The 25,094-nt window shown below is 56.4% G+C and overlaps 1 protein-coding gene and 1 long non-coding RNA gene across 2 annotated transcripts; one reads left to right on the top strand and one right to left on the bottom strand.

Annotated features, from left to right (window-relative positions):
- The first annotated feature begins 470 nt into the window (after positions 1-470).
- Positions 471-12,894, top strand: LOC138915504 (uncharacterized). The gene is made up of 6 exons (XM_070222036.1): positions 471-521; positions 1,047-1,192; positions 1,486-1,590; positions 2,172-2,397; positions 2,653-2,745; positions 3,708-12,894. The coding sequence occupies exons 1-6, from the start codon at positions 471-473 to the stop codon at positions 4,068-4,070; spliced, it is 984 nt and encodes a 327-aa protein (XP_070078137.1). The 3' UTR covers positions 4,071-12,894.
- A 5,153-nt stretch (positions 12,895-18,047) lies between these two features.
- On the bottom strand, positions 18,048-23,727 carry LOC138915494 (uncharacterized). The gene is made up of 2 exons (XR_011421503.1): positions 18,807-23,727; positions 18,048-18,503 (listed from the first exon to the last, which is right to left on the bottom strand). It is a non-coding gene; the product is annotated as an uncharacterized lncRNA (long non-coding RNA).
- Positions 23,728-25,094: the final 1,367 nt, after the last annotated feature.

Here is a 25,094-nt window from a genome sequence, read left to right as displayed (position 1 = left end):
TCCTGAGCCAGGCGGCAGCAGGAACCCAGGAAAGTACCGCTCAAGGGCCAAGTGGGGGGAGGAGGAGGGGGGGAGACGAAGGGGGAAGAGGAGGAAGGCGGGGCGGAGGAACAGGGGATCAGGTCACCGCACGACTGTTGAATCTTTTCATTCTTTCTCCAGGGCTTGGAGTGACTTTGAAACCAGCAAGCAGTTAGCCATTGATGATTAAGTAGCTAGGAACTAAAGGTTTTTTTCCTTTTTGCAATTACTGAGTTTTTGCAATTACAGCTTTTAGCTGTTTGACCCGCCCATTGTTAACTGGCCGCTTAGGCAATACGCTGACTCCCACTAGGCTCCTGTGGATGACAGCTCCCTGGAGCCTGGGTCACCGTGGTAATGGGCGTGTGAGCTGTTCTTCAGCAATTAGAACCCCTTTGTCCACTTCAGGCGGGTTGAGACCACCAACCCCATCAACTGGGCCCGCGCAGATGTCCAACAGGCGACATTTTGACATCAAGAGACTAAAAACTCCACCTCAGGTTCCGCTAATGCCACTATTTTGTGGGCATGGGTCCTGTGAAGAGGCGTGGAGTCTGACTGTGCTTGCACAGCTCGACAATTCCCTCACCTCTCCTCACCCCCAATCACCTCTCTCCACATTTCAGACCACCTTGCCCCCCATCCCATAAATGTCCCTGAGTCCCCATTTTCGAGGAAGCGAATCTGAGGCTCATGCTCTCGCTTCCTCACATGGTTGCTTGTGAGTAAACTCTCTCTCTGCTGCAATCTCCTCCTCTGGGTGTTTGGCTTTGCAGCTGGGTGGCAGGCAAAAACGAACCTGGCGCGGTAACAACTTTCCCACTCCCCTGTGTGAGGAGGTGTGGGAGGCCAAGGAGGAGGGAGGAGAGCCTGAGCACCTCTACCCAGGCGGCCTCTTGGCCCTGAGGGACTGCGGGCGTGCTCGTCCCACAGGCCATGGCTCTGTCCACCTCAGGGCACCGGGCTGTGCTGCCTCCAGGACCTGGGAAGGTCTGGGCCCCTGCAGAGCAGCTGGAGCCTGAGAGCCTGGGCTGCACAGGGCCTCACCCTTGTCTGCATGCTGCTCTTCTCCTCAGCTCCGCCCGGGGTCGCATGCAGCTCCTCTCGTCCACTCCACCCAGAACCACACGTGGCTCCTTTCCTTGTGCCCGGGGCTGCCGCCCACTGCAAGGTTGGGTTCCATTTTGGAGACTGACGTCCTCAGCTCCTGCCAGGCTGCCTCCAACGGGGCGTCCTTCTCCCGTGGCTGAATCCCTTGGGACCGTTGACTGTCCCTGTGATGGGCCCACGGGGTCTACCAGGGGGTTTAGATGTGCTTGGGCCCCATGGAGTTTCATTTCCCGAATCTCCCCCACCTCGTAGGGCCGCAGGCAGAGTGTGGGGGCCCTTCCCCTCACAGCGCAGACCCGGACCCCTCCCCACCCAGCTCCTCCGCTCAGCCCCCTCCTTTCTTCTTGTTTTCAGAGCCCACGGGGCTGACACGTTCTCACTGGGCCCTGGTGCCCAGGAACCTGTCCTCAGGGGAACCAGCCTTAAAGAGGAGAATCCAGCAACACTTGTTCCAGCCCAGTGAGGCTCACTCGGGGGAGGCTGGGGCTGTCACAGTGGGTGCAGGGCCCGCTGCAGCGGGCGAGAGCTGGGGCTGGACCCTGAATACAGCAGGGGCAGCGGGGCTGACAGCCAAGGAGCAGTGGGTGCGGGGCGTGGAAAGTACTGAGAGGAAACCTGGGGGCGGTTCCGGGTAAACCAATTTGACAGGATTCTTGCTGAAGGCAGCAGGATGGTCAGACCTCACCTGGGGGGTGGGGGACGAGGAACCGGATCAGATATCCAGGGCTGGGGTTCTCTCTAAAACTGGATTTACAAGGAAGGGCACAGCTGGGCCCCGGAGGAGGTTCCGGAGATGACTAGAGGTTGGTCAGGCACAGATCTTTGTCACCAGACAGCACGCAGCTGACGACGCAGCATGAAGTCCGCGCCCTGAGGGCTGGGGCAGTGGTCCAGGGTGGGGCCTCGCCCCTCTGGGGGTGCCGTCACCCCCTCATGACCTCACCTGGGACCAGTCAGTTCTAAGGGCCCGATCTGCGCCCAGGTGTGGGCAGGAAACACTGCCCTGTCCCCTGACCCTCCCCGTCCCCTGTCCTCCACAGCTGTCCCCAAAGGTGCCCTCAGCTGGGCGTCAGGCGTTTGCATAGCCTTCCGCACTGTATCCCGTCAGTCCAGTCTTCCCCCGGTTCCTTCTTTCTCTGGTCCTTCCTGACTTTGTTTGCTCAGTCACAGCCTTGGAGCACCTGCGATGAGCAGGCAGGGGCGGCCGGATCTGGGCAGGCAGGTGCTGCCACCCGGCCCTGCCCTCAGGGCCCCAGCCAGAGGCAGGTGAGTGGGAAGACAGAAGGTGTGGCTAGTGGTTGGGAAAGGCCGTCCCTGACCCCGCCGTGACTGCTGCCCGCCACCTCCACCAGTGGCCACCAGTCCACCTGGTGATCCAACCAGCAGGACTGTCCCTGCTCCCTGTCTTGCCTGAGGCACGTTCTAGGGATCCGCCTAGCCAGGCACAGCCTCCATGGGGTTGGTGGGCCCGGGGTGTATGGGACTGAAGAGGTTCATTCACTGCATCATGTGTTTCCTCAGCTGTCCATTCATGCTGTCATCATGTTGAACATAAAGCTGGGGCTGTGGAACCCACAAAGCCGACAATCGGAAGGATGGTGGTGCTGGATGCAGGTGTGAGAAAGGGGCCTGGGCGGGGGTGGGGGTAGGTGGCAGGCATGGCTGTCCCAGGAGGAGCGGGGCCGGTTCATCTGGAGCAGGGCTGATCGCACGCTGTCCTGGCCACACAGAGGGGGACGTGCTCAGGTCACACCGCTGTCAGCACCCCCACACAAGAAGTGGCCATCCTCCCAGGTGACCACTCTTTCTCTGGCACTGGGCCAGGGACGTCAGCGGGCACACTGGGCAGCGATCGCTCGACTTCCAGCTGCCCTCCCGGCCTCGTTTCTGATCTCGCTTGTGAAGGAGCTGCTGGGAAGCTGGTTCCTGGAGGCGATGGGAGTGGCTGGGGACGTGAGGATGCAGAAGGCTCAGAAGCAGGCGGGGAGGGCAGGGCGCTACGGGGAGGGGAGGAGGTCCACCTGGGCCTCCTTAGACCCGGCACACGGGTGCCTGAGCTTCCACGGTCCCTGGCACCAGGACGGGGCCCCACCACCCCGCCTCTGCCCCAGCCCGGCGATGGGTGGGTCCCTTGGGTCCCGGCAACTGCCACTGTCATGGTCCCCAAGCTGAGTGTGCTCATGGTGTTGGTGTGTGGCCTTCGTCCCGAGCCCGGACAGGAACTGCGGGAGTTCGGGCCTTCTCGGGCATGGGAGGAGGGCAAGCCCACCTGGCTCATGGCTGTGAGCCGCCACTGGCCAGCCTCAGGTGGCACAGACAGTGAGTCCCTTGAGGGACCGGGCATTTGGTAAAACTCAGCTCTGCTCCCGGTGAGCATTCTCTTACCCAAACGGCTGCGCCCCAAAGAGGCCGCTCTGCAGCCCCCACTTGTCAGCTGAACACTGAGAGGAAAGAGCTCTCACTCCGAGCGGGCAGGGCCCGGCCTGTGGTTCTTGCTCCCCGAGAGGCCAGCCCATGGGTGTCAGCCCCGTCCCTGCCTGGGCCTGCACATGACTGCCCCCTTCGTCCCGAGACAGGAACAGCAGGGAAAGACAGCGGCCTGCCAGACCCCGCTGAGGCCAGACACCGCTGGGGAAAGGTCCCTGCAGGTGGATCCCCTGGGCTTCTGGCTCTGCCAGGGCGTCCACTGGGTCCTGGTGGCATTGACACTCGCTCCAGGTGTGGCCCTGTGCATCCTGCTGACCCGGCCACACCGTCCAGGCCCCGCACAACCATCTTCGGTTCCTGTTTGGGTCCCGAGCTCATTGCGTCGGACGACAGCACTGGGTTCGCAGCCCAGGCTGTGCATCAGTGGACCCATCCTGGACGTGCAGGGGACTCTCCAGGCCCCATTTCACCCTCAGGCCACAGGGTGCTGGAGCGAGCCAGCGGACAATTAAAGGACAGGCCCAGGCAGCCGACGAGGGGGACAAGAGGACCCCCACCGGACCGCACATCTTGGGCAGCCGTCTGAGTCTCATGTGACTGCGCGGCGACGGGCACTTCTCACTGACCGCACCATCCACCCTGCCATTGGCCGGCACCCTTCCTTCCAGGCACTGACGCCGCGGCCTCCGTGGGAGACCCTGCAAGGGCCTTCTGCCCCTCTGCCCGTTTCTTAAGACTCAAACAGATGGGAAACTAAGACGGCTATTAAGCGGCTATGTGAACCCATTTGAGAATAGTTTAGAAATTCAGGATTTGGTGCTGATCAATTCTGGAACAGGACGGATTCACATAGAAATGTGTTTCTGCTAAATGCTCCGTCCTTGGGTGACGGAAGTTCGAGATGAAGAGAGCAAGCAGTTCTCTTAGTAATGTGGAGCTTGACGACCGAAGGGGACACACTGATGACAGCACTAGGCCTGGCGCTGGGGGAGGCCGGGAGGGGACACTCACGGGCTGTATCCAGACTTGCTCCTGGAAGCTCCTCCTCCTCCTAAACAAACAGACCAAACCCACGCAGGACGAAACACTCCGGAGCTGCCTTTCCGAGCAGCAGCACTGAGTGGCTGGTGAGCCTGGGTCAAGCGGGGCTGACAGGGGGGCCTGGTGGGAGGCCCCAGGGCAGGGGCCCATGACGAAGGCCTCACTGGGAGCCCTGTGACCCTGCCGGTCCATTTCATGTCCTGACATCACAGACTCTGTGTGTCTAGGGGACCCCACGAGCCCCGTGGGACTGTGTTTTTTCCGTGTGCCCTGGCCGTCAGGACTCTGCCCAGCCCTGGTGCCATGGGCTCAGCCTTGAGTCACTGGCCAGAGCTGGTCATCTGAGCTGCTTCCTGGCACAGGTGAGGACGACGCAGGCGGAGTTCTCCGAGGTAGACCCGGTGCGCTCAGCGGCATCTCTCCCTGCCATGGTCATGATGAGATGCACAGTTGGGGTCCGCCCACCAGGCTGGCCCCATTGGCATGCTGGGAGTGACCTTGATCCTGGACTTGGTCCACTGATGCCTCTGACTGCTTGCCTGGTCACTGTCCCAGCCCCTCAAAGTCCCAGCCATTCGGCTCTGTGATGGACAGCCTGTGTCTCACTCACGTCCCAAGAAACCGAGGAGTGGAGTCGGGTCGTCCGGCTGCAGGCGGAACCCCTGTGTGTGCTTTCAGCTACAAAGGCTCTCCCAGCAGGCGGGCCTCAGGGCCAAGTGTCCCCACAGCTGACGTGGGGCTTGGTGGAGCACTGCAGCCTCTCAGGGGAGTCAAGGATGCAGGCCCCCAGCCACTATGCCCCGACACACACCTGCAGGCCCAGCCCAGGTGCCACTGGCCTCCCCTCAGCCTCTCCCCAACCCCTGGGTCCTAAAACTGCAGGAGCCCTTGCTCAGGGTTCCCTCATGGGGAGATGATCCCCGACGCCCACGTCAGTCAGACATGCTATTCCACACTGTTCCATGCAGGGAAACGGAACAGGGGGAGGTGGCGCTTCCCTCCACTTCTAGCCTGTGGCTCACACTGTCACAGGAAGCGCTGAAGACCCACCCTTCCCTCCATTTCTGCTCTGGCTCTTGGGCTCCTCCGACCCCCTGACAGCTCAGCTCTCTCTGCAGCTCAGCTGAGCTCCTGGCAGCCCCCACAGGCCCCGCGCTAGTGGGGGTTATGACAGTCTTTCAGGTCTCGGGACATGAATGACAGCTCACACCCTCATCCCACAGTTCCTGAAGCATCTGGTGCCCCCTTGCCTCCGTGGACAGTCCCCTTGGCTAAAGCCTGCGCACCTCTGGGGGAAGGGCTGGGGTCCCTACCCGTGTGCTCCTGTTGTGGTGAGTTCCTTTCTTGCGGGGACCCAGCACCCCCAGCCCATGAGTCCCAGGTCTGAAAACTGGCTGAGGTCCTGAACCCGGGTGAGGGGCTGCGACTTTTTCTTGGGGTGACTGCACTCAGCCTCCCATTTACCGTCTAGACCTCCTCTGCTGGGGCAAACCGCGGCACGAATGGGGAGCTGGGAATGGGGAGCCGGGAACGGTGGACAGTGCTCTGGTGGCTGACCATCCGCTTTGCCCTCAGGGTCGCCATGTTCTACCGTCCCTCTCGGTGGCTCTCTGTGGGGTAGGTCCCTGGACCGCCACCCTGACGCGGGTGGATGGGATAGTTACCGCCCCGGACTCTGGCTGCAAAGCGCTGCCCTCTGTGAGCCAGTGCCGCCACCGGGAGCTCGCGGACACAGCGGCCATGGTGGTGGGAGGGAGGCTGCGCGGGGGTCCAGGAGCAGGACGCCCCCACCAAGGCTGCTGCTGCTGCTGCTGCTGCTGAGACCCCCACATCTTGGCACCGAGATTGGAGCCGCCCGCAGAGCGCCGTCCTGCACGGAGGCCACCAGCCGCCCGTGGGGAGGGTTTGTGCCAGTCCCGCCTTGGGGGGCGGTCTTGGTCCTGCTGGGATTGCTGCCTGTGCCAGGTGCGGGTTTGCTTTTTTGCCCCAAGGGCCTCGATCGGCACCTTTCTCTGAGAATCACAGAGCGATGTGCTGCCAGGAATCTCCTGTGATATCACCTCAGACAAAGGGACAAACTCCACACCCACAGACCTGAGTGTCCCAGGGCTGCTGGAAGGAACTCCGTGCATTTGCCCTACTCACAACAAAAGAAGCTCGTGTGCTCACAGCTCTGGAGCTGGAGCTCCAAAAATCAGGGCGCCAGGAGGCCGGGCTCTCTGAGGGCCCGGGGACGCTCCTCAGCGGCTCCTTCCAGCCCCCGGGGGTGCCGGCGCGCCTCGGCGCTCCTCGCTTTGCGGCAGCATCACCCCACTCTGTGCCCCATGTTCACATGGTCTCCCCTCTCTGCATGTCTCTGTGTCCCAACTTCCCTCTTCTTACAAGGACACAGTCATACTGGATTTGGGGCCCACCCTAATCCAGTCCGACCTCATCTTAACCTGATTCCATGTGCACGGCCCTATCCACAAATAATGTCACAGTCACAGGTTCCGGGGGTGGGATTGAGCACGTCCTTCTGGGGACATAGTTCACCCCAGAACACGAGGAATGATGTTGGGCACACGGACAAGGAGTCCACTGTTCACATCGCACCCTCCTCGCTTGGCAGCTGTGGAGACCGAGCACGACCCTCAAAGGGAAGCCCAGACACTGGAGTGCGGATGGCCCTGAGCAGGTGTGGCTGGTTCCCGTCAAAGTGGCTGCCGCGTGACACTGTGATCCTAAGACCAGCGTGTGGGCCCAGGAACGAGCGCTCCCCTCACCCCATTTCCAGAGCCCTGTTCTCCATAACGTTACCGTCTGCTGCAACAGAAGGCCTGGCGCAGGATGGGGGGTCCCCGGGGGCCCGGGAAGGGTTCTACTACACGGAAATCTGTGCTGCCCTCTGGATGTTGTGGGGTCCTCCTGCCAGTAGAACAGCCAGCAGAAGAAGCGCTTTGTTGACAGGGCTGATTGACGACCTGGGGTTGCCTCTGAATCCTGGTGAAGAGAGGAAATCCGTAGGAAGATGGGGCGGTAACCGGGCTCTCCTCGGTGCCCCGTGCCTGCTGATAGCCTGGCAGGTGGGCGATGCTGGCCGCCACAGGCAGACAAAGGCACCCTGGGGGCAGGCCCAGAGCCCTCATGAAGGGTTGCATTACTCCTGGCAAAGCATGTCGGGGGAGTCATGAGGGCACCCTCCCCTCCGCCTCCAAGACAGACCCGCCCTGCTGCCCCTTCAGGGCCCACTTCCCCCTCCAAGCCAAGGCCAGCCTCTGAGCCAGCAACCCTGAGACAGGAAGGAGCACGAGCGAGCGGGCTTTATGCACGGAGCGGAAAGGTGATGACGTTTGGAAATAAATCAACGTAACTCACCGTATTAAAAGACCAAAACGAGGGAAAAACTGTGCGTTCATCTCAATAGACACAGAAAAGCCATTTGACAAATTTCGGCTCAATTCACGATCAAACTAGTACTGGAAAGGAACTCCCTCACCTGGGGAAGGGGCTGTGGGAAACCCAGGGCTGGTGTGGATCTGAAGGCGAGAAACTGCAGCTCCCCGCCAGGGGGAGTCGGCGGCTCCACGACGTCTGCTCCTTTCACCAGAGGACTTGGCCAGTCAAATAAGGCAAAGAAAAAAGAACAGGTTTTCAGGGTGGACAGCAAGAAGCAAAACCGTCCTTATTGTGCAGGCCTCGTCATCTACGCGGAGAGTCCAGGGATCTTCACGCAGTTCCTAGGATGCACAGAGGACGAGATTGATAGAAACATTGATTGGATTGCTAGAGTCTAGCAACAAATAACTCAAGACTGAAACTTAAAATTCCATGAGACGACCCCAAAAGTGCAATCTATTAAAGGAAAAATGGACCAAAAAAAAAAAAAAACAAGGGAAGAAAAATTGGGCTTCGTTAAAATGAGAAACTTTGCTCTGTGGAAGCCCATGTGAAGGGGATGAGAAGGCGAGATGCAGACTGGAAGAAAATGTTTGCAAACCACACGCCTGGCAAAGGACTTGTGCCCAGAATGCGGAGGGAACTCTCGGAACCCAACAGTGAAAAACAGACAAATAAACAGTCTCCTTAGAAAACAGGCGAAAGACCTGGCCCTGAGGAGGGTCTGCCGAGCAAGTGCGCCTGGGAGCGTGGTCGGCGCCATCGCCAGGGAGATGAGCACCGAACCACAAGGAGCCATCACCACACAGCGGGCAGAGGAGACAACGTGAAGTTAACCATGGCGCAGCGGTTAAGTGCGCACGTTCCAATTCTCAGCGGCCCAGGGTTCGCCAGTTTGGATCCCGGGTGCGGACATGGCACCGCTTGGCAAAAGCCATGCTGTGGTAGGCGTCCCACGTATAAAATAGAGGAAGATGGGCATGGATGTTAGCTCAGGGCCAGTCTTCCTCAGCAAAAAGAGGATTGGCAGTAGTTAGCTCAGGGCTAATCTTCCTTAAAAAAAGAAAGAAAGAAAGAAAGCAGGTCTTCAAGTCCTCAGTGGATTGGTCACAAACAGAACGTAAACTCTAGGAAGAAAGAGAAGCAGAAATGATAACGACTGTGATAAAAACGAAAGAATACCTATGGTCTAAAGCAACAACTCCAACATCTTGTGGGTTTATGACATACATGCAGGTAAACGTTGAGACAACAAAGTGCAATGGGGCGGAGGTGGTGAAGCTTTGCCGTGCCAGGTGCCTGAATGGCTCAGGACGGGCAAGAGCACTAACGCGAGGTGGATTATGGCAAGTCAAGGACTCAGACTGTCATCTCCGACCACCACCGTAGGAAATACACCTATAACGGAGAAAAGGAAATATGAAAAATGTTTCATAAGTCCAAAAGAGTGCAGAAAGAAAGTGAAAAGACAGTTGGGAAAAGTGAAAGCAAAGAGCAGAGTGGGGGACCTCACCTGCATGGCTGTTGTGTCTGCCCACCAGTATCCAGTGTGCTGGCTGGCCCGGCCCCTGTGGTTCTTATTATGACCGTGAGACACCCTTCAGCAGTAGCCATTGGGAAACCTTGAAGAAATAAAGATTTGTTACCTACAGCACCTGGAAAGTACACAGCCCGCCTGGGGCCACACAGCGATGTCGTGGGGAGAGAGAGTGAGCAAGCGCGGGTCTGAGGTGCTGCTTTTATTGGGGTCGAGGGTGGGGGCCTAGGGTTTTGTGGGCTCACTCTTTGTTGGTGAATCTAAAATATAAGAGTGGGCATTTAAAGCTCAGGAAGAGAAAACAGAAGAGGCCCCGAAAGTCAGTTCTAGAAACCAACCAGGATCTCTGAAACGAAGATGCCTTGTTGGGGGGTGGGCACGGGCTGGCTGTTTATCCCGTCCAGCAGCTGACAACGTGTTTTCTGACACAGCTGTCACCAAAGTGGGCGCCTCCGCAATCAGCGCTGATGCCAGGCGCTTGCGTCACTCACAGACATGCCACGTGGCAGGGCTGCACTACATTACCCCAAATATATTAGTTCTCACACGAAAGGTAAATGACCTAACTTTCCAACATAACGGGAAAAATCTTCAGATAAAAATAACAATAAACCGGTTACAACCCTCATTGTGAAATGAGGATACAGAATAGCTGGAAGGAAAATAATGGAGAGAGATGTGATGCTGAACCTCTTAATCTCAAGTTCGTGGGCCTGACGCCCAGCAAGCCAAACTCTGAGACGTCCATGCTTGGAGACGGAGAAAGGTTTATTCGAATTGCCCAAAACGGGTAGGTGGGAGCCTGGGTTCGCTCAAATCTGCCTCCCCGAGAACAGAAAGCAGGGTGTTTATGGAGCTAAGGGGCTTGGCAGGAGGAGCTTCGGGGAAACAGAGGGGCCGCTCCCCATAAGCCCCTGGGCGATCTGACCTGTGGGCTCCAGGGGCTGCTGAGGGCCGGTGAGCGCAACCTCCCAAAGGCATTCTCTTCCTTCTGCAAAACAAGCTCACAACCCTGGAGACCTGAGCCACCCCTCGAGTTAGACAAGGAAACAGCAAATTGCTGATTGAACATCTGTGTACCCCTCAGGCACCCGGCCTCAGACGCACCGTGCTGATGGTAAGCTAAAGAAATCTTGTTTCATGACATTAATGCTGAGGAAAGTACACGCTACAGTGAGAAATATTACTGAGATAAGAGACATTTTTAGAGTGATAAAGGGCCAGTCCAACAGAAAGATACGTCAACCCCACACTTGTACACATCTCACAGCAGCTTTGAAACATCTAAGCAAAATTCGCCAGAAGTAAATGTTGAAGCAAAGTCACAATCACACTTAGCGAGTTAATATAAGTCTTTAAGTGACGGATAGAACAAGCAGACAGGAAGTCAACTAGAATGCATGAATTTGTTAATAAAAATTAACATTGTGGACATGTATAGAACATTCCACCAAACACCTGCAGAATCCACATTCCTCTAAGCACGTGTATAACATTCACCAAATACGTCCTGTGTTCAACCGTGCAGTTAATCAAGAGAAATAAATAAAATGTATGAAGGTTGGAAAGGAAGAAATGCAAACCAGAACGGCTGATGCTAAAAGGACTGAAAACACCAAGTGCTGTTCCCACACGAAGGGCGCCATCTGCTCGCTGAGAGACAAAAGCCAATGTCAACAGGCAAGATGGCGGCAGAGAAAGGGCATTTTATTACAGCTCTCTAGCAAGGGGGAAGAGGGCCAACAAATGTCTGAAAGAACCATCTTAAGGGGGGCACAGAACCTTGACACAGTTCTATGGGCCAGTGGGTCACAGGGGAGGGGGTTTGGAATGTTGACCCTCTAGTGTCACCGACTGGGAGTGGCCACCCCAGATAGACTCTGTCAGGGGCCATCACATTCCCAAGGAACTCAAAAGAACAACGTTATCATCTTATCGCAGCTGGGAGGTACACACACAAGCAGGGGCCATAAAGTCTACAGAGCAGGTGGGCCTCCTGGGGTGCCCATCCAGCTGGGTGGGTTAGTCAGGGGTCGTTCGAAGTTACAGTATGGTTTCTTTCTACAACATGGCTTCCCTTATGTCAATGCTGTGTGGAGCTGGTATCAGCATTGTCAAGAATGCGGGGCAGCCGGAGCACCCACAGGTTGTCAGCATGAGTATAAATGGGAACAACTAGTTACAAACAAGTTTGGCAGCGCCTATTGAAATTAATGATCTGTGGGCCCTGTGACCCAGCAATCCCACTCCCAGGTATGTGCCGAAGAGAAGTGAGTCCCCACAATGAATGGCCGGGAACGTCCACAGTGACTTATTCCCGAGAGGCGGGCCTGTGCCCCGCTGGATGTCCACTCAGAGAAGCAGGGGCAGGTGCGTGCTGGCAGAGCCGCACAGAGGGTGCCACGGGGACACGAGAGAGTGCTCCTGCTGCTGTGCTCACAGCATGGGACCCTCACACGCCTAATGCTGAGTTAAAAAGCCAGAAGTGGCAGAATTCATGCCTTGCAGCTTTAGAACTCGGGCTCTTCAAGGCCAGCAGAGGGAGAGTCCACTGTTGGCGAGGGCTTTTAAAGGACTCAGCCGCCCAGGAGGGGCCCCCAAGGACACTTCCCTTCGGATTAACATGCAGCCAGTGGATCAGCTGCAGCTGGAAAGTCCCTTCACCTTCTCCTGCTCCTGGGGCTCAGAGCAGGTCCAGATCTCGCTCACACCTGACAAGAGGTTTCTACATATTGAAGTATATGGGTAACTATTCGGGTTGAAAACTGATTCGGCTTGAACTAAAAAGCCTGATTTACGGCCTATCAAACATACAGTGTAGGGGCTGGCTCAGTGGGTAGTGGTCAAATTCACAGGCTCCACTTTGCCAGCCCAGGGTTTGTGGGTTCAGATCCTGGGCATGCACCTACACCCCGCTCATCAAGCCATGCTGTGTGGCGTCCCCTGTACAAAATAGGGGAAAATTGGCACAGATATTAATTCAGCGACGAGCTTCCTCAAGCAAAAAGAAGAAGATTGGCAACAGATGTTAGCCTGGGGGCCAATCTTCCTCACCAAAAAACATTGTACATCTGCTTTAATCATTAAAGCAAAGAACGCGCTCTCTTAAAATAGAACGCGTGCTTAATGCCTAGGCCCCTCCTCAGCCCTATCGGGACGCCCAGATTAGTCCCTTTCCAGACACCAGGGTCACGGTGAACTGCTAATTTGCACCTAAATGCCTCTTTGAAACTGGTGCAAATGTATCCTGGGGGTGTTTAATGTATGTTCTTTCTTCTAAAAAGACACAAGTCTGTACTGAACACCATGCTTCTCGGGAGCCTTTCGAGGGACTTCCTTCACAGTCCTTGCTCTGGCTCAATTAAAACTCACCTCATTTCTGTGTCTATAGAATGCTTACTGGATACTTTGCATCTACACACCCAAATGGAGGCAATCACACAGAGTCAGGCGTGACCATGGAGGCCGGTGCAGAATTGTGACGACCAGATGCATCCCAGCTCCCTGGGCTAAGAGGGACAATACAGCTAGAGGGGCTGGGGCCACTGGCAGGTTTCTGGGAAATGATAACTGTCGATGAAAATAATCCATAGCCAACCTATAAATCAAAATTTGGGTTTATTCTGAGCTAAAATCTGAGGACCATGGCCCGGGGCCTTTCTTCCTGACGGAAGAAAGGGCACCAAAGAAGTGAGGTGTACAGAGGGGTTATATACCCCCATACAGGACGTTTCACATATGATTGAAATGTCCCTCCCACAATAGTCACGAGATTGCCCTGTCTGCACAGCGCTTGATGAACACAGCAGGCAGTGGGTCTGCTATCTCGGTGGGCGTAGCAGGAGGCAAGTCTATTGTCTCAAGCTGGGTGTTCACAGGTGAGCACAGCAATCAGTTCCTAGCCTAAGGAAAGATGCTTAATCCTTAAGGAAAAGCCAACGTTGGGAGGGGGAGGGAAGTTGCACCTTTATCTCAAGGGCCTTTTCTCTTGCCATAGGGAATGTCTAAAGCAGATATACAATGCATGCTCAATGGCCATGGTCAGGCCCTTTGGAAAGACAAGGTCAGACCGATTTAGATTTACACCAAATGGCTTCCTCATATACTCCGATATATCCTATTACTTGCCATTTTTATTTGTCATAACATTAGATCCATACTTCATACCGCACACAAGGATAAACTCCAGATGGGTTAGGGGCGTGACCTAAAATCATGGAACTCCGCAAGCGCTAGAAAGAATCATGGGCACATTAACTGGGAAAGACTTTCTAATGGCTCAAAATCCACAGACACAAAAGATGGATGAAACTGATGACATTACAATAAAACCTTTTGAATGCCAAAATTCGCCACAAGCAGAATCAGGAACCACTGACAAACTGAGACAAGATTTGCTTCGAGGATTATGGCAAAAGTGATGTGGGCTTGGGGAGCTGAAGAGTCGAAAAAAAGATTCCTTGAACTCTCAAGGTCTGGTGGTAGCGCTCTTTTATTCAGAGAATAGCGTGGGGACACACGGGCAGTGGGAGCTGCAGTGGGTTGAGGGTAGAGCTAAATTTACAAGGCATAGATATGTGAGTTATTTCTTTACAAGACAAGGGGAAGATCATGGTAAAAAGTCATTACAATAGTGCCAGTGCAGGTGGGGTCTGGTTAGTGGGTGGTCGTATAACTTTGGATACGAATCAGGTCAGGAGGTCCTATGCCTCCTGGAGGGTGGTACAGATCCATATGTAGGCCAGGACGCCTTGGGCTTCTCTCCCTGGGGCAGCCTTGATCCTCATCAAAAGGACAGACATCCCCAAGCACACAAAGAAGTCTTGACAGTGGGAGGGAGGTGTGACATCAGCCAAGGGGTGGAGCAGGGACTCCTGGGGCCTCTCCTCCATAGAAACACAGAAAAAACTGGTAAAACACAGTCAGACACAACGATACTGGAACTCAGAAAAATAGTCAAAGGTTTCCAGCAACCAAGCGAAGGGTTAGGCAAGGACAAGGCGTCTGCACGGGGAGGAGAGGCTTGTGGTGTTTTCCAGGGTCCATCTCCCTGTCACCCCCCTTTAGCGGTGGCCTGGAGGACAGCAGCTGAGTTCCTGTTCCTGGTGCCAGAGGGAGCAGAGAGCAATTGTTCTCAAAGAATCGTGGCTGTTTGTTTTCATCTACTGAGTGGCTCCCTGAAGCACCAACATGAGGGCTTGGCATTTATTTTGGAGAACTAAGGCTCCGCGTCCAGAGTATGGGGACCTAGAAATGGCCACCCCAAGGTATGTCTCTTTGGCATGATTATTTGAGGCTGGTTTCTTTGCAGACAGGAAAGCAACTGAAAAGTAGAACTTGCTTGCCCTTTGTTAGGAGACATTTACGTTGTAAAGGAACTCTCCATCTGTAAAGATATCTCCCTCTCTGTACCAGGAAGAAGAAAGGAGATGACCTTGTCTCTAGAAACTCTTAATCAATGGGGAAGGCAAGGACTTAAATCTGCATTTGTTTATTGTGCTTGTCTGGTGACCTCCTGTAGCTGACTTCCCTCCCCCCACCAACGTTGGCGCTGGCGTTTCTTTAAGGATTAAGCATCTTTCCTTAGGCTAGGAACTGATTGCTGAGCTCACCTGTGACCGCCCAGCTCCAGACAATCAACTTGTCTCCTGCTACACCCACCGAGATAGCAGACCCACTATCTGCTGTGTCCATCAAGCGCTGTGCTGACCGGGCAATCTTGTGACTATTGTGGGAGGGACATTTCAATCACATGTGAAACACCCTGTTTAGGGGTATATAACTACTACGTGCACCCCACTTCTTCGGTGCCCTTTCTTCCTTTGGGAAGAAAGGCCCCGGGCCATGGTTCCTCATAAAGCTTTGTTTAATTTTCTCTTGCTATTCTGTCTCATGTGAATTTAATTCGTTCTTGGCCAGACGAACCCACATTTTGGATAGAGGAAATGTCTTCCTCCCCTGCAAGAGTAATGAAGGGTCCCGGGTCTCTAGGGGCCTGCAGGCTGGGACAGATGGTGTGAGCAGCCCTCCCTCTCAGTGTCAGGAAACACCCCTGGGCTTATGGGCTTACTCAGCACCATGTGACAGCTTTTTTTTTTTTTTTTGGTGGTTCCAAGGAACACCCACCTCATGGCTCCAACATCTGAGCAAACGCCGGGCCCCAGAGCGTGGCCGAGCTGACAAGGGAGACGAGCAGAACTAATAAAGGAACTAGCACCACAGGGCCCCCCTCTCCACCCTGAGGGTGCTGGGGGAGAGGGTCCACAGGAGGGGGTCTTCCCCATGCCCGCCCTGCGCAACAGTGTCCCTGGAGAGGCCTCAGGCCACAAGAGAGCTCAGAGCCCCATGGAGGCCACTGGGGAACACGCCTCTCCTCAGGCACTTCTGACATCCGCCCTCTGCTCCAGCCCCTAAGAGGGCATCCTGACCACTCCTCGCTGCCCCTCTCGCTGACCACCCACAAGCACCCACAAGCAGAGTGCTGGCCACGTCCCCCAGGTCCCACGGCCCTCCTGCCCCACTGCCACATGCCTGTCTCCCTCCTCGAGGACTCAGGGCTGCCCCCACTCCTCTCCTCCCCCACACCTACCTCCCCCCTCTCCTCCGGCTCCCTCCACATCCACATTCCAGGCCCCAGAGACACCAAGGATGAGCTTTAAGGTGCAAATCAGATTATTTAATCCAATACCTAAAGTGCACAGTGTCTGCAGTCCCTACAAGGCCCACATGTCTCGTGACTGCCTGTGTCCCCTCTAGTCCGCTGCCCAGGCTGCCCATGGCAGGGGCTCCAGGCCAGAAGCCCCTTCTCCAGGCCTGGGATGGTTGTGTGGTGTGCCCCTCAGCTTTCAGCCCATCCCAGTGAGCAGTCTCTGCACAGTCTACCATCTCGTCTCTTCACCTGACTTGGAAGTACCCTGACTGAATCTTTGCTTGTCCATCCTCTGTCCCCCACCAGTCTGAGAGCAGGGACGGTGTCTGCTTATTTCTGCTGTGCCCAGAGTCCAGGATGGATCTGGCACACAGCCAGCACTCAGATCTCACATGTCGGACGGCTACAAGAACTGCTAAATTTCGGAATGGAGTGTTGCTCCTAGGACTGCGAGTGTCTGCGTGTGTCAGGCAAAGACGGGGCAGGTTGTGGGGTGCATTAGCTCTCCATCGCTGCATAACACACTTTGGGCTTAAGACAACCAGCTCTATTATCTCCAGGTTTCTGTGGGTCAGGACCCAGGCACCGGCCCACTGCCAGCTGCAGTCAAGGAGAGGTCCAGGCTGGGTCCTCATCTGAAAGCTCAGGTGGGGACGGATCTGCTTCCAAATCTGTGTAACTGTTGGCAGGGTCAGCTCGTGATGTGGCCCTCCTTCAGAGTCTGGTTGAGAGGCGGGCAGAGGCAGGCTGCCCTCTGTCCCCTGCCCTGTGGCCCTCCGTGGCAGCTTACAGCAGAGCAGCTTGCTTCTTCAAAGCCAGCAAGGAAGAGCATCTCTGCTTAAGGGCACTCAGTCAATGCGACAGCATCACGAACATCCCACTGCCTTTGCCGTGTTTATGGTTGGAAGCAGGTCCCAGATCCCACCTGTTCTCACAGGAGGGTGTGAGCCCCAGGGGGTGGGGCCATGGGCCACCTTAGCATCTCTCCCCTACACAGGGGCACCGGCCACTCCCTCTCCTGTGTAAATGCCCTGCCCCAGCCTTGGGAAGAGCTCCCAATGGCGGCACAACATGGTCAGAGCTTGGGGAAAGCTATGTGCCTGGAGGATTGGGGGGCAGCACAGGGCGGCTCAGATGGGGGTGGGGAGCTAACACTCATTCCACAGCCTCCATGCAGGGCCCTCTGCCTGCCCTGGGGGCACTGTTAGTTATGGGGTGGGGAAGGAGGGCAACCTGGAGTCCTTGTCTCTGCTGGCCCCTGTGGGCTGGGCTGACCTCTGACCTCTCTGCTTCCAGAACCCCTGGGGCATCTTTCTGTCTGAGGCCCCTGGCACCCAGGCCAGCTGGGGAAGGCTACACATCCTTCTCTGCAGTGTCACTCTCTGTGCAGGGCCTAGCTCAGGTCCACTCTCCCCAAGAGTTCATGGGCGGGGTCAGGGGGTGTCAGTTTGTCCTCTGCCTGGGGAAGGGCTGAGAGGGTGGCTGATGGAGTCCCTCCCCCACCTCGAGAGTCAGGCAGAGGCAGTGTCTCAATCAGGCTCCCAACAGAAACAGATGACCACCCAAGTCAGAAAACCAGGAGAGAGTGGCCTCTGAGCACCATTTGGAGAGGGGTAGGCAGGACCCCGGGAAACCAGAGACACGCACAGTGCCTCCAGGGCTGGCTGCAGGGTCACGAGCGACCTACCGCCCAGGCTGCAAAGGGGGTGAGAGGGCCATGGGGACACTGCCCCAGAGAAGCGATGGGAAGTGGGGGGACAGGGACTGTCCCAGGGGACCCTGCAGGAGGTGGTGGCGGGTCAAATCCCACTGCTCTCTCCTCCTCCAATCTCCACCAGGCTCCTGGCTCACCAATGTCGACGAAAATAATCCATAACCAATCTATAAATGAAAATTTGGGTGAGTTTATTCTGAGCTTAAATTTGAGGATTATAACCTGGGGCCTTTCTTCCCGAAGGAAGAAAGGGCACCAAAGAAGTGGGGTGCACAGAGTGGTTATATACCCCCAAAGAGGATGTTTCACATAGGATTGAAATGTCCCTTTTACAATCGTCGCGAGACTGCTCTGTCAGCACAGCGATTGATGGAAACAGCAGGCAGGTCTTCTGTCTCAGTGAACCCCGCAGGGTGGCAGTCTGTTGTCTCCAGCTGGGTGGTCACAGGTGAGCTGGGTGGTCAAAGGTGAGTGCAGCAATCACTTCGTAGCCTAATGAAAGATGCTTATCCCTAAGGAAATGCCAATGTCGGAGGGGGAGGACCTTTATCTCAAGGGCCTTTGTTCTGGCCATAGGAAATGTCCAAGCAGATATACAATGTGTGCTCAACAGCCACAGTCAGGCCCTTTTGGAAAAAACAAAGTCAGGCTGAATTAGGTTTGTACCAAATGGCTTCCTCGTATACTCCAATATATCCTATTGCTTGCCATTTTTATTTGTCACCAAGAACCCTCTGCTTTCTCCCACTTGGGGGTGAGGAGGCTCAGCCTGGCGGGGTCCGCCAGAGCTGCAGTCGGATGGTGGCGGCCACGTCTGCATCACTGACATCCTGCCCCCGGCACCCAGTGGCCCCTCTTCTCTACCTTCCCCCTTCCCCGGATTCGATGTCTGATGCCACCTCCCCAGAGGCCCCCTCAGCCCGCCTCACCTTCTAACGCTGACTGCAGCTGAGGGCACTTGGGAAGAAGCTACCAAGGTGACAATCAGGGGCCCTGTGAGAGAGGAGGGAAGCCACTCTGCATGTCACAGAGCCGTCATCAGGACACTGGATGGCAGAGCGACCCCACTCATGGCTGGCCTGCTGGCATGGCCCCTAGTCCCACAGACCTGGGTCCCCTGCAGGGACTGGCGGGGCAGGCAGGTCTCTGCAGGCCTGAGCCCTGGCTGGGGCTGCTGGGTTGTTCCTGGATCTCCTGCTCTGCCCTCCCCCATCAGGAGGTGTCCTCCAAACCGTCAAGCCGGAAGGAAACACCAAGGTCCGAGGGCCAGGGAAGCTGACATGTATTTCATCCCGTGACAGCCTGCGGGCTGCGGACGCGTGGACCACGGAGGTCTGGGGCCAGTGCTCGGAAGGGTCGGGCAGGAGAGGACCACACGGGCTGAAACCACTGGGGTTTGGTGTCAGTCCTAATCCCACAGCCACAGTGACCGATGCAGTCTACAGACGTGGTCTGGTGGTCTGACTGCTGGCTGCAGTCTTCCTCTCATCTCGATTAGCAAAGCAGGAACCTTGATGAAAGGTCGGTTGTAAAACGTCATAAGTCAGGTGATGTGGATTTTTAGGCTGGTTAATTTTAAAACTACAGACGAGAGGCAGGCTCTGAGAAGTAGAATTTGCTTGCCCCTTCATTGGGAAACATTTACATTTCTAAGGGAAACCTCTATCTGTAAAGATGCCTCCCTCTCTGTGCCAGGAAGAAGGGGGATGGCCTTATCTCTAGAAACTCTTAATGCCAGAGGCAAGAACTTAAGTTGGCTACTGTCTGGCAACCTCATGTAACTGACACCCCTCCCCCCGCAAAAATCCTCCTTTGTCTTTAGCTGAGGGTAATATTCAAGCGGTGACTTCTGCCATTTACTCAATCTAAAAGTTGTGGGACCGCCAAATGGCCCGACCCTACAGGCACTGATACCATTTTAACTTTTTTACATATTCTTTCCTTTGTCTTGTAAAGAGATAACTCACATACCTATGCCTTAAATTTAGCCTTACTCTCCACCCAACTTTGCAACAGAAGCCGCAGCAGCAACAGCAACATGCTGGCAGCAGCTCTGCCTGCCCATGGGTCCTGTCCCCATGCCAGCAGTGGCAGCAGCAGCTCCCTATGCCAGCAGCATCTCTGACTGCCCGTGGGTCCTGTCCCTACGCAGCAGCTCTGACTGCCCATGGGTCCTGTCCCCATGCTATTCTATTCTCTAAATAAAAGAGCACTACTGCCAGATCTTAAGAGTCTAAGAAATCTTTCTTTCGACTCCTCGGCTCACCGACCCCGCATCATTAGGGATCAGCGGTCACATATACATTGCTTAAGCTTCCATTTCTCCTGAGAAACCACCCCGGGGTCAACAGAAAAGACTTTAGGCCTCAGTTAGGGAGAGCCCATTTGTCTCTTAGAACATTTAACAATCCACCTGGGCCCCTGCACACAGCACAGACGCTCCACCCTCTCAAAGCCACTCGGGCTCCTGCCTGGGTGGCACGCTGCGTTCTCACACCCCTCCACTCCCAGCCCTGAGACCCCAGGGACCAATTCTGGGTCTCCCACGGGGGCACCCCTCCCCAGCACCAGGCCCTTCCTTGTCCAGGGGTGTGTGCTCCAGGGCTCTGTCCTCTCCCAGAAGGCCCTGCCCTCCAGCAGCTTGGAGGAGGCCCATGGTCACCCCGGTCCATCCTGTGTGGCCCACCTGGTCCCTTTCCTGGGCCTTCCGAAGTCTCCCTGGGGACCACAGTGTGGGTGTGGTGTGTATGGGGCTGGGGCACTCAGGAAGGCAGGGATGGGACAAGGCATGAACAAAATGAAGACAGGCTGAGCCTCCTTAAGGGAGCTCCGATGCCATGCCCAGGCCCAGGTGCCCCCACTTCCCGGCTTTCTGCTTGTCTGTCCCCGTGAGGGAGCGGGAGGCGGGGGTGCCTGGCCTGGGGTCTCAGAGGCTGGCTGCCCCCGTGCTGGGCCCTTCCAGGCTCCGTCTACGCGGGTCTTGCTGACAGAGGGCTCAGCTGGAAACCCTCCTCCAAGGGCAGGGCGTGCCTGGCCGAGAGCATGACCCCTGCGCCTCAGGGCTGCTTTTTCTCTCTGTTTCTCCGCCCTGGGCTCAGGCCCTGAGCGCCAGGAAACCGAAACTCAGCGGCTCTGTGAGCCCCTCCTCCCGCAGGAGTCAGTGTGAAAAAACATCCTCTGCCCAGAGCACCGGGCAGCCCCTCCTCCCCCCTGGAGCCCCGCCCTCCCCAGCCACCAGAGCCTCCAGGGGGCACGGAGCCCTCCTTTCTCGGAGGGGGCGGAGGGGCGGGGCCTGGCTCCAAGGCCGGGGTCCTCCTGCAGCAGCCGAGCCCAAGGCGCGGGGTGAGCCTCTGGGTGCAGTGCCATGCGATGATGGAGAGGCAGGTCTTTGGAGGGTTCTTCCTTAAGAAAAAAGGGACCTGGGGCGGGGCCGGTGGAGCAGAGGCTAAGTTTGCAGGTTCTGCTTTGGCGGCCAGGGTTCCTGGGGCTGGAGCCCGGGTGTGGACATACGCACCATTCATCAAGCCATGCTGTGGCAGGCGGCCCACATGTAAAGTAGAGGAAGATGGGCACAGATGTTAGCTCAGGGCCAGTCTTCCTCAGCAAAAAGAGGAGGGTTGGTGGCAGATGTTAGCTCAGGGCTGATCTTCCTCGAAAACCTCCACAAATAAATAAAAATAAATAAATAATCTGTAAAAAAAAAAAAAAAAAGGGAGAGAGAACCTGGAACCATGAACACAGTGTGGGCCCCTCGAAGTGGGAAGAGCCAAGTTCTCAGCCGCAGGGGGCCCCTGAAAGCCTCGCAGAGGGAGGGGGAGGGGGCAGGAAAGAAGCAGCGCTAAGGGGTCCCGGGCTTTCTTGGGGCCAAGGGGGAGCAGAATCTGTCAGCCCAAAATCTGCTTCTTTGGCATAAGGATTATTTTAGCCTGATTATTTTTAACAAACAGACACAGAAGCTCTCAGTAGCACTTGCCCTTTTGTGAGGGAAATTTCCATTTATGAGGGAAATCTCCACGTGTCAGGGCGTCCCCCTCTCCCAGGATGAGGAGGGTGACTCTTAACCTCCAGAAACTGATCAGTGGAGCAGGCGGTCTGCTGTCTGCATGACAGCCTTGTCCTCTGTCGCTGGGCTTTTCCTGGTCACTGCCTGTCACTGCGCTGCCCCCCTTCCTCCTTTGTCTTTAGCCGGGGATGGTTTTTAAGGTGGTGGTTTGGGCCATTTCAAGGAGTTCCCCAGTTTTCCTGGGTCTCTCCCATGTGTATGGGAGATATACCTGTCATTAAACTTGTGTTTGTTTTTCTCCTGTTAATGTCATTTATTGGGTGGGGGTGGGTTGTGAAGGAGTGTCTCAGCCAAGAGCCTAGGAAGGTAGAGGGACAATTATTTTTCTGCCCCACAGTAGCCCTCTGCCTTGCCCCTGCTCTCGGTGGCTCTGGAGGCCCCTCAGAGGAGGGCAGCGAGGAGGTGGGGCAGGGGACTCCTGCTCACAGTGCGACCTGGGATGCCCGGGTTCTCAGTCTCCCCTCCTGCCAGGGGTGGCCCCCTTTATGGTCCCACAGGGACCACAGCTCTCACTAGGCCCTGAGGGGTGGAGGGCTGAGGCCCCAAAAGTGAGGTACCACTGGGTACCCAAATCTGAGACTCAGGACCCTACCCAAGGGAGGGCGAGGCTGCAACTGCCTTCTGAGAGCTTGGAGCAGGCCTGGCCTCGGGGAGCTGGCCCGGCCTCGGGGAGCTGGCCAGGGTCTTGACTGGGCCCTGGGGGAGGGGGCTACGCAGGGAGGGCAGAGTGGGGAGCCCAGGACCACTCCAGGTCTCCGCCCTGAGAAGCACAGGGGGGAGACGGGGGCAAGGTCCCACCCAGAGCCCCAACGGAGGTGTGGGGGAGGCAGGGTTGAATGCCCTTCCTCTCCAGTCCTGAGGAGCTGGGCTTCCTGCAATCCTGGGGGAAGGGCTGTGATGAAAATGACAAGCAATAGCATATATTGGAGTATATGAGGAAGCCACTTGGTATAAAGCTGATTTGGCCTGGACTTTTTTTTTTTTTTTCCAAAAGGGCCTGATGTGGCCATTGAACAGACATTTATGTCTGCTTGAAGCATTTCCTATGTCTCAAAGGCAAGAACAAATGCCCTTAAGGTAAAGCTGCAACTTCCCCCATATTAGCATTTCCTTAAGGATAAGCATCTTTCCTTAGGCTAGGAAGTGATTGCTGTGCTCACCTGTGACCACACAGCTCACCTGTGATCACCCAGCTTGAGACAACAGACCTGCCACCCTGCTGTGCCCACCGAGACAGCCGACCTACTACCTACCGTGTCCATCAATCACTGTGCCCTCAGAGCAGTCTTGTAAGTACTGTAAAAGGGACATTTCAATCATGTGGGATACATGCTCTCTGAGGGTGCATAACCACTCTGTATACCCCCACTTCTTTGGAGTGCTCCGTTCCTTTGTGGAAGGACTCTCCCAGGCTATATGGTCCTCACATTTGGCTCATGATAAACTCACCACAATTTTGATTTATAGATTGGTTACGGATTATTTGCACTGATAGTTGTACATTAATAAGGAGCAATTATGGACTGGCCCAGTGGCGCAGTGGTTAAGTGCGCACGTTCCGCTTTGGTGGCCCAGGGTTCGCCAGTTTGGATCCCTGGTATGGACATGGCACCACCTGGCATGCCATGCTGTGGTAGGTGTCCCACATATAAAGTAGAGGAAGATGGGCACGGATGTTAGCTCAGGGCCAGCCTTCCTCAGCAAAAAGAGGAGGATTGGCAGCAGTTAGCTCAGGGCTAATCTTCCTCAAAAAAAAGGAGCAATTAGCCCCCTGCCCCTGCCCGGGTCTGACCGTGGTGTCTCCCCAGGCCCAGAGCCCCCAGGCGCCCCTCACCTCACTGGCCCTGGACCCCAAGCCCGGAAGATCTGTGGCCGCGTGCCGTTGGTGGGGTGGGGATCTCACTGAGATTGAGGGGTGAGATGTGAAGAGGTGTGGGGAGACCGTCAGTATACCCACCTGTTCTGATCCCGGGATTCTGCCCGCTTCTCTGGGTAGAGGTGGCCAAGAGCCCCTCCGCATCCTCACTGCCCAGACCTTAACGTGAGGAGGGGGCCTGTGCAGGTGGAGCTACTGAAACCTGCCCTTTCAGCCTCTGAGCCCCTCTCCTGCCCACTGCCAGCCCAGGCCTGGAGGGCAAGCAGTGTCCCAAGTCCTGGACCCTAGCTGGTGCTCCACACTCTCCCTCCCGTGGTCAATGGGACTGTCAGTGTGGGACCCAGAGTGTGGAAGTACATGAGGGGTGGCTGGGGGCACTCCCACATGCAGGGGTCCAGGGCCGCCCCCTGGCCTGCTGAAAGCTGGGCAGAGCTCAGGGACCTGCCTGGCTGATCCCAGATACAAGTGGACCCCAGCAGGTGCTTACCCATCTTGGCTGCCTCAGTGTCCCCATTGGCTTCTCAGGTTCCCTGGAGGAGGGGTGGGTCCTGAGGCTGGGGAGGGGGCAGCAGAGGAGTTAAGGGCAGAGGGAGGGGGAAGGGGAGTGGCCTGGAGAGGGTCAGGGGGCTCCGGGGAGCCTTCATGCAGTGTCCTCTCCAGCCCTCAGGAAGGAGGTCAGCTATGGGAGAAGTGGGGTTTCCTGCTCAATATTACAAGGAAGGGCCTGGAGCTGTTCCAGAAGAGGCTCTCTTGACAAAAGCAAGATGGACAGAGTTGAAGACTGGAAAGCAGAATGCAGCCTGCCGTGAAGAGGACCTCTGTTAAGGGGTTGGGGTGCAGGTGGGGAGGGGCTCTGCTCAGCCCGGGGCCCACCCTCTCTGGGCTGCTGTGAGCTCCCCACCCCCCCTCTGCCCAGGTGTTAGAGGGACGAGGGCAGACATCAGTGTGAACAGGCCTCAGCTCCCGGAGACAGGGGGCTCCTGAGACGGAGCAGCCTGGGAGGGGCAGGCAAGGGGACAGGGGGCAGGGGGCAGGGGCCAGACATGGCGGAGCTGAATTTGGCTACAGAGAAATGGGGGCTTCATCCAGCACCTGGGCACTGAGACTGGGGAGTCCGACTCCTGACCCGAGCGTGCCGGGGCCTCCAGCATCCCACCTGGTACCTCCCTGGGGGCTGGGCAGACGCCAGGGTTGAGCAAGAGCACTGGCACAGGGCCTGAGGAGTGCTTTCTTTTGCTTTGCCCCTCCCGTCCCTCTTCCGGTGTCCCCCACCCCTCC

Source organism: Equus caballus, chromosome 9, assembly GCF_041296265.1.
Source record: "Equus caballus isolate H_3958 breed thoroughbred chromosome 9, TB-T2T, whole genome shotgun sequence".
NCBI lineage: Eukaryota > Metazoa > Chordata > Mammalia > Perissodactyla > Equidae > Equus > Equus caballus.
Note: the sequence above shows the minus strand (reverse complement) of the source record. Positions and strands in the feature narration are given on the sequence as shown.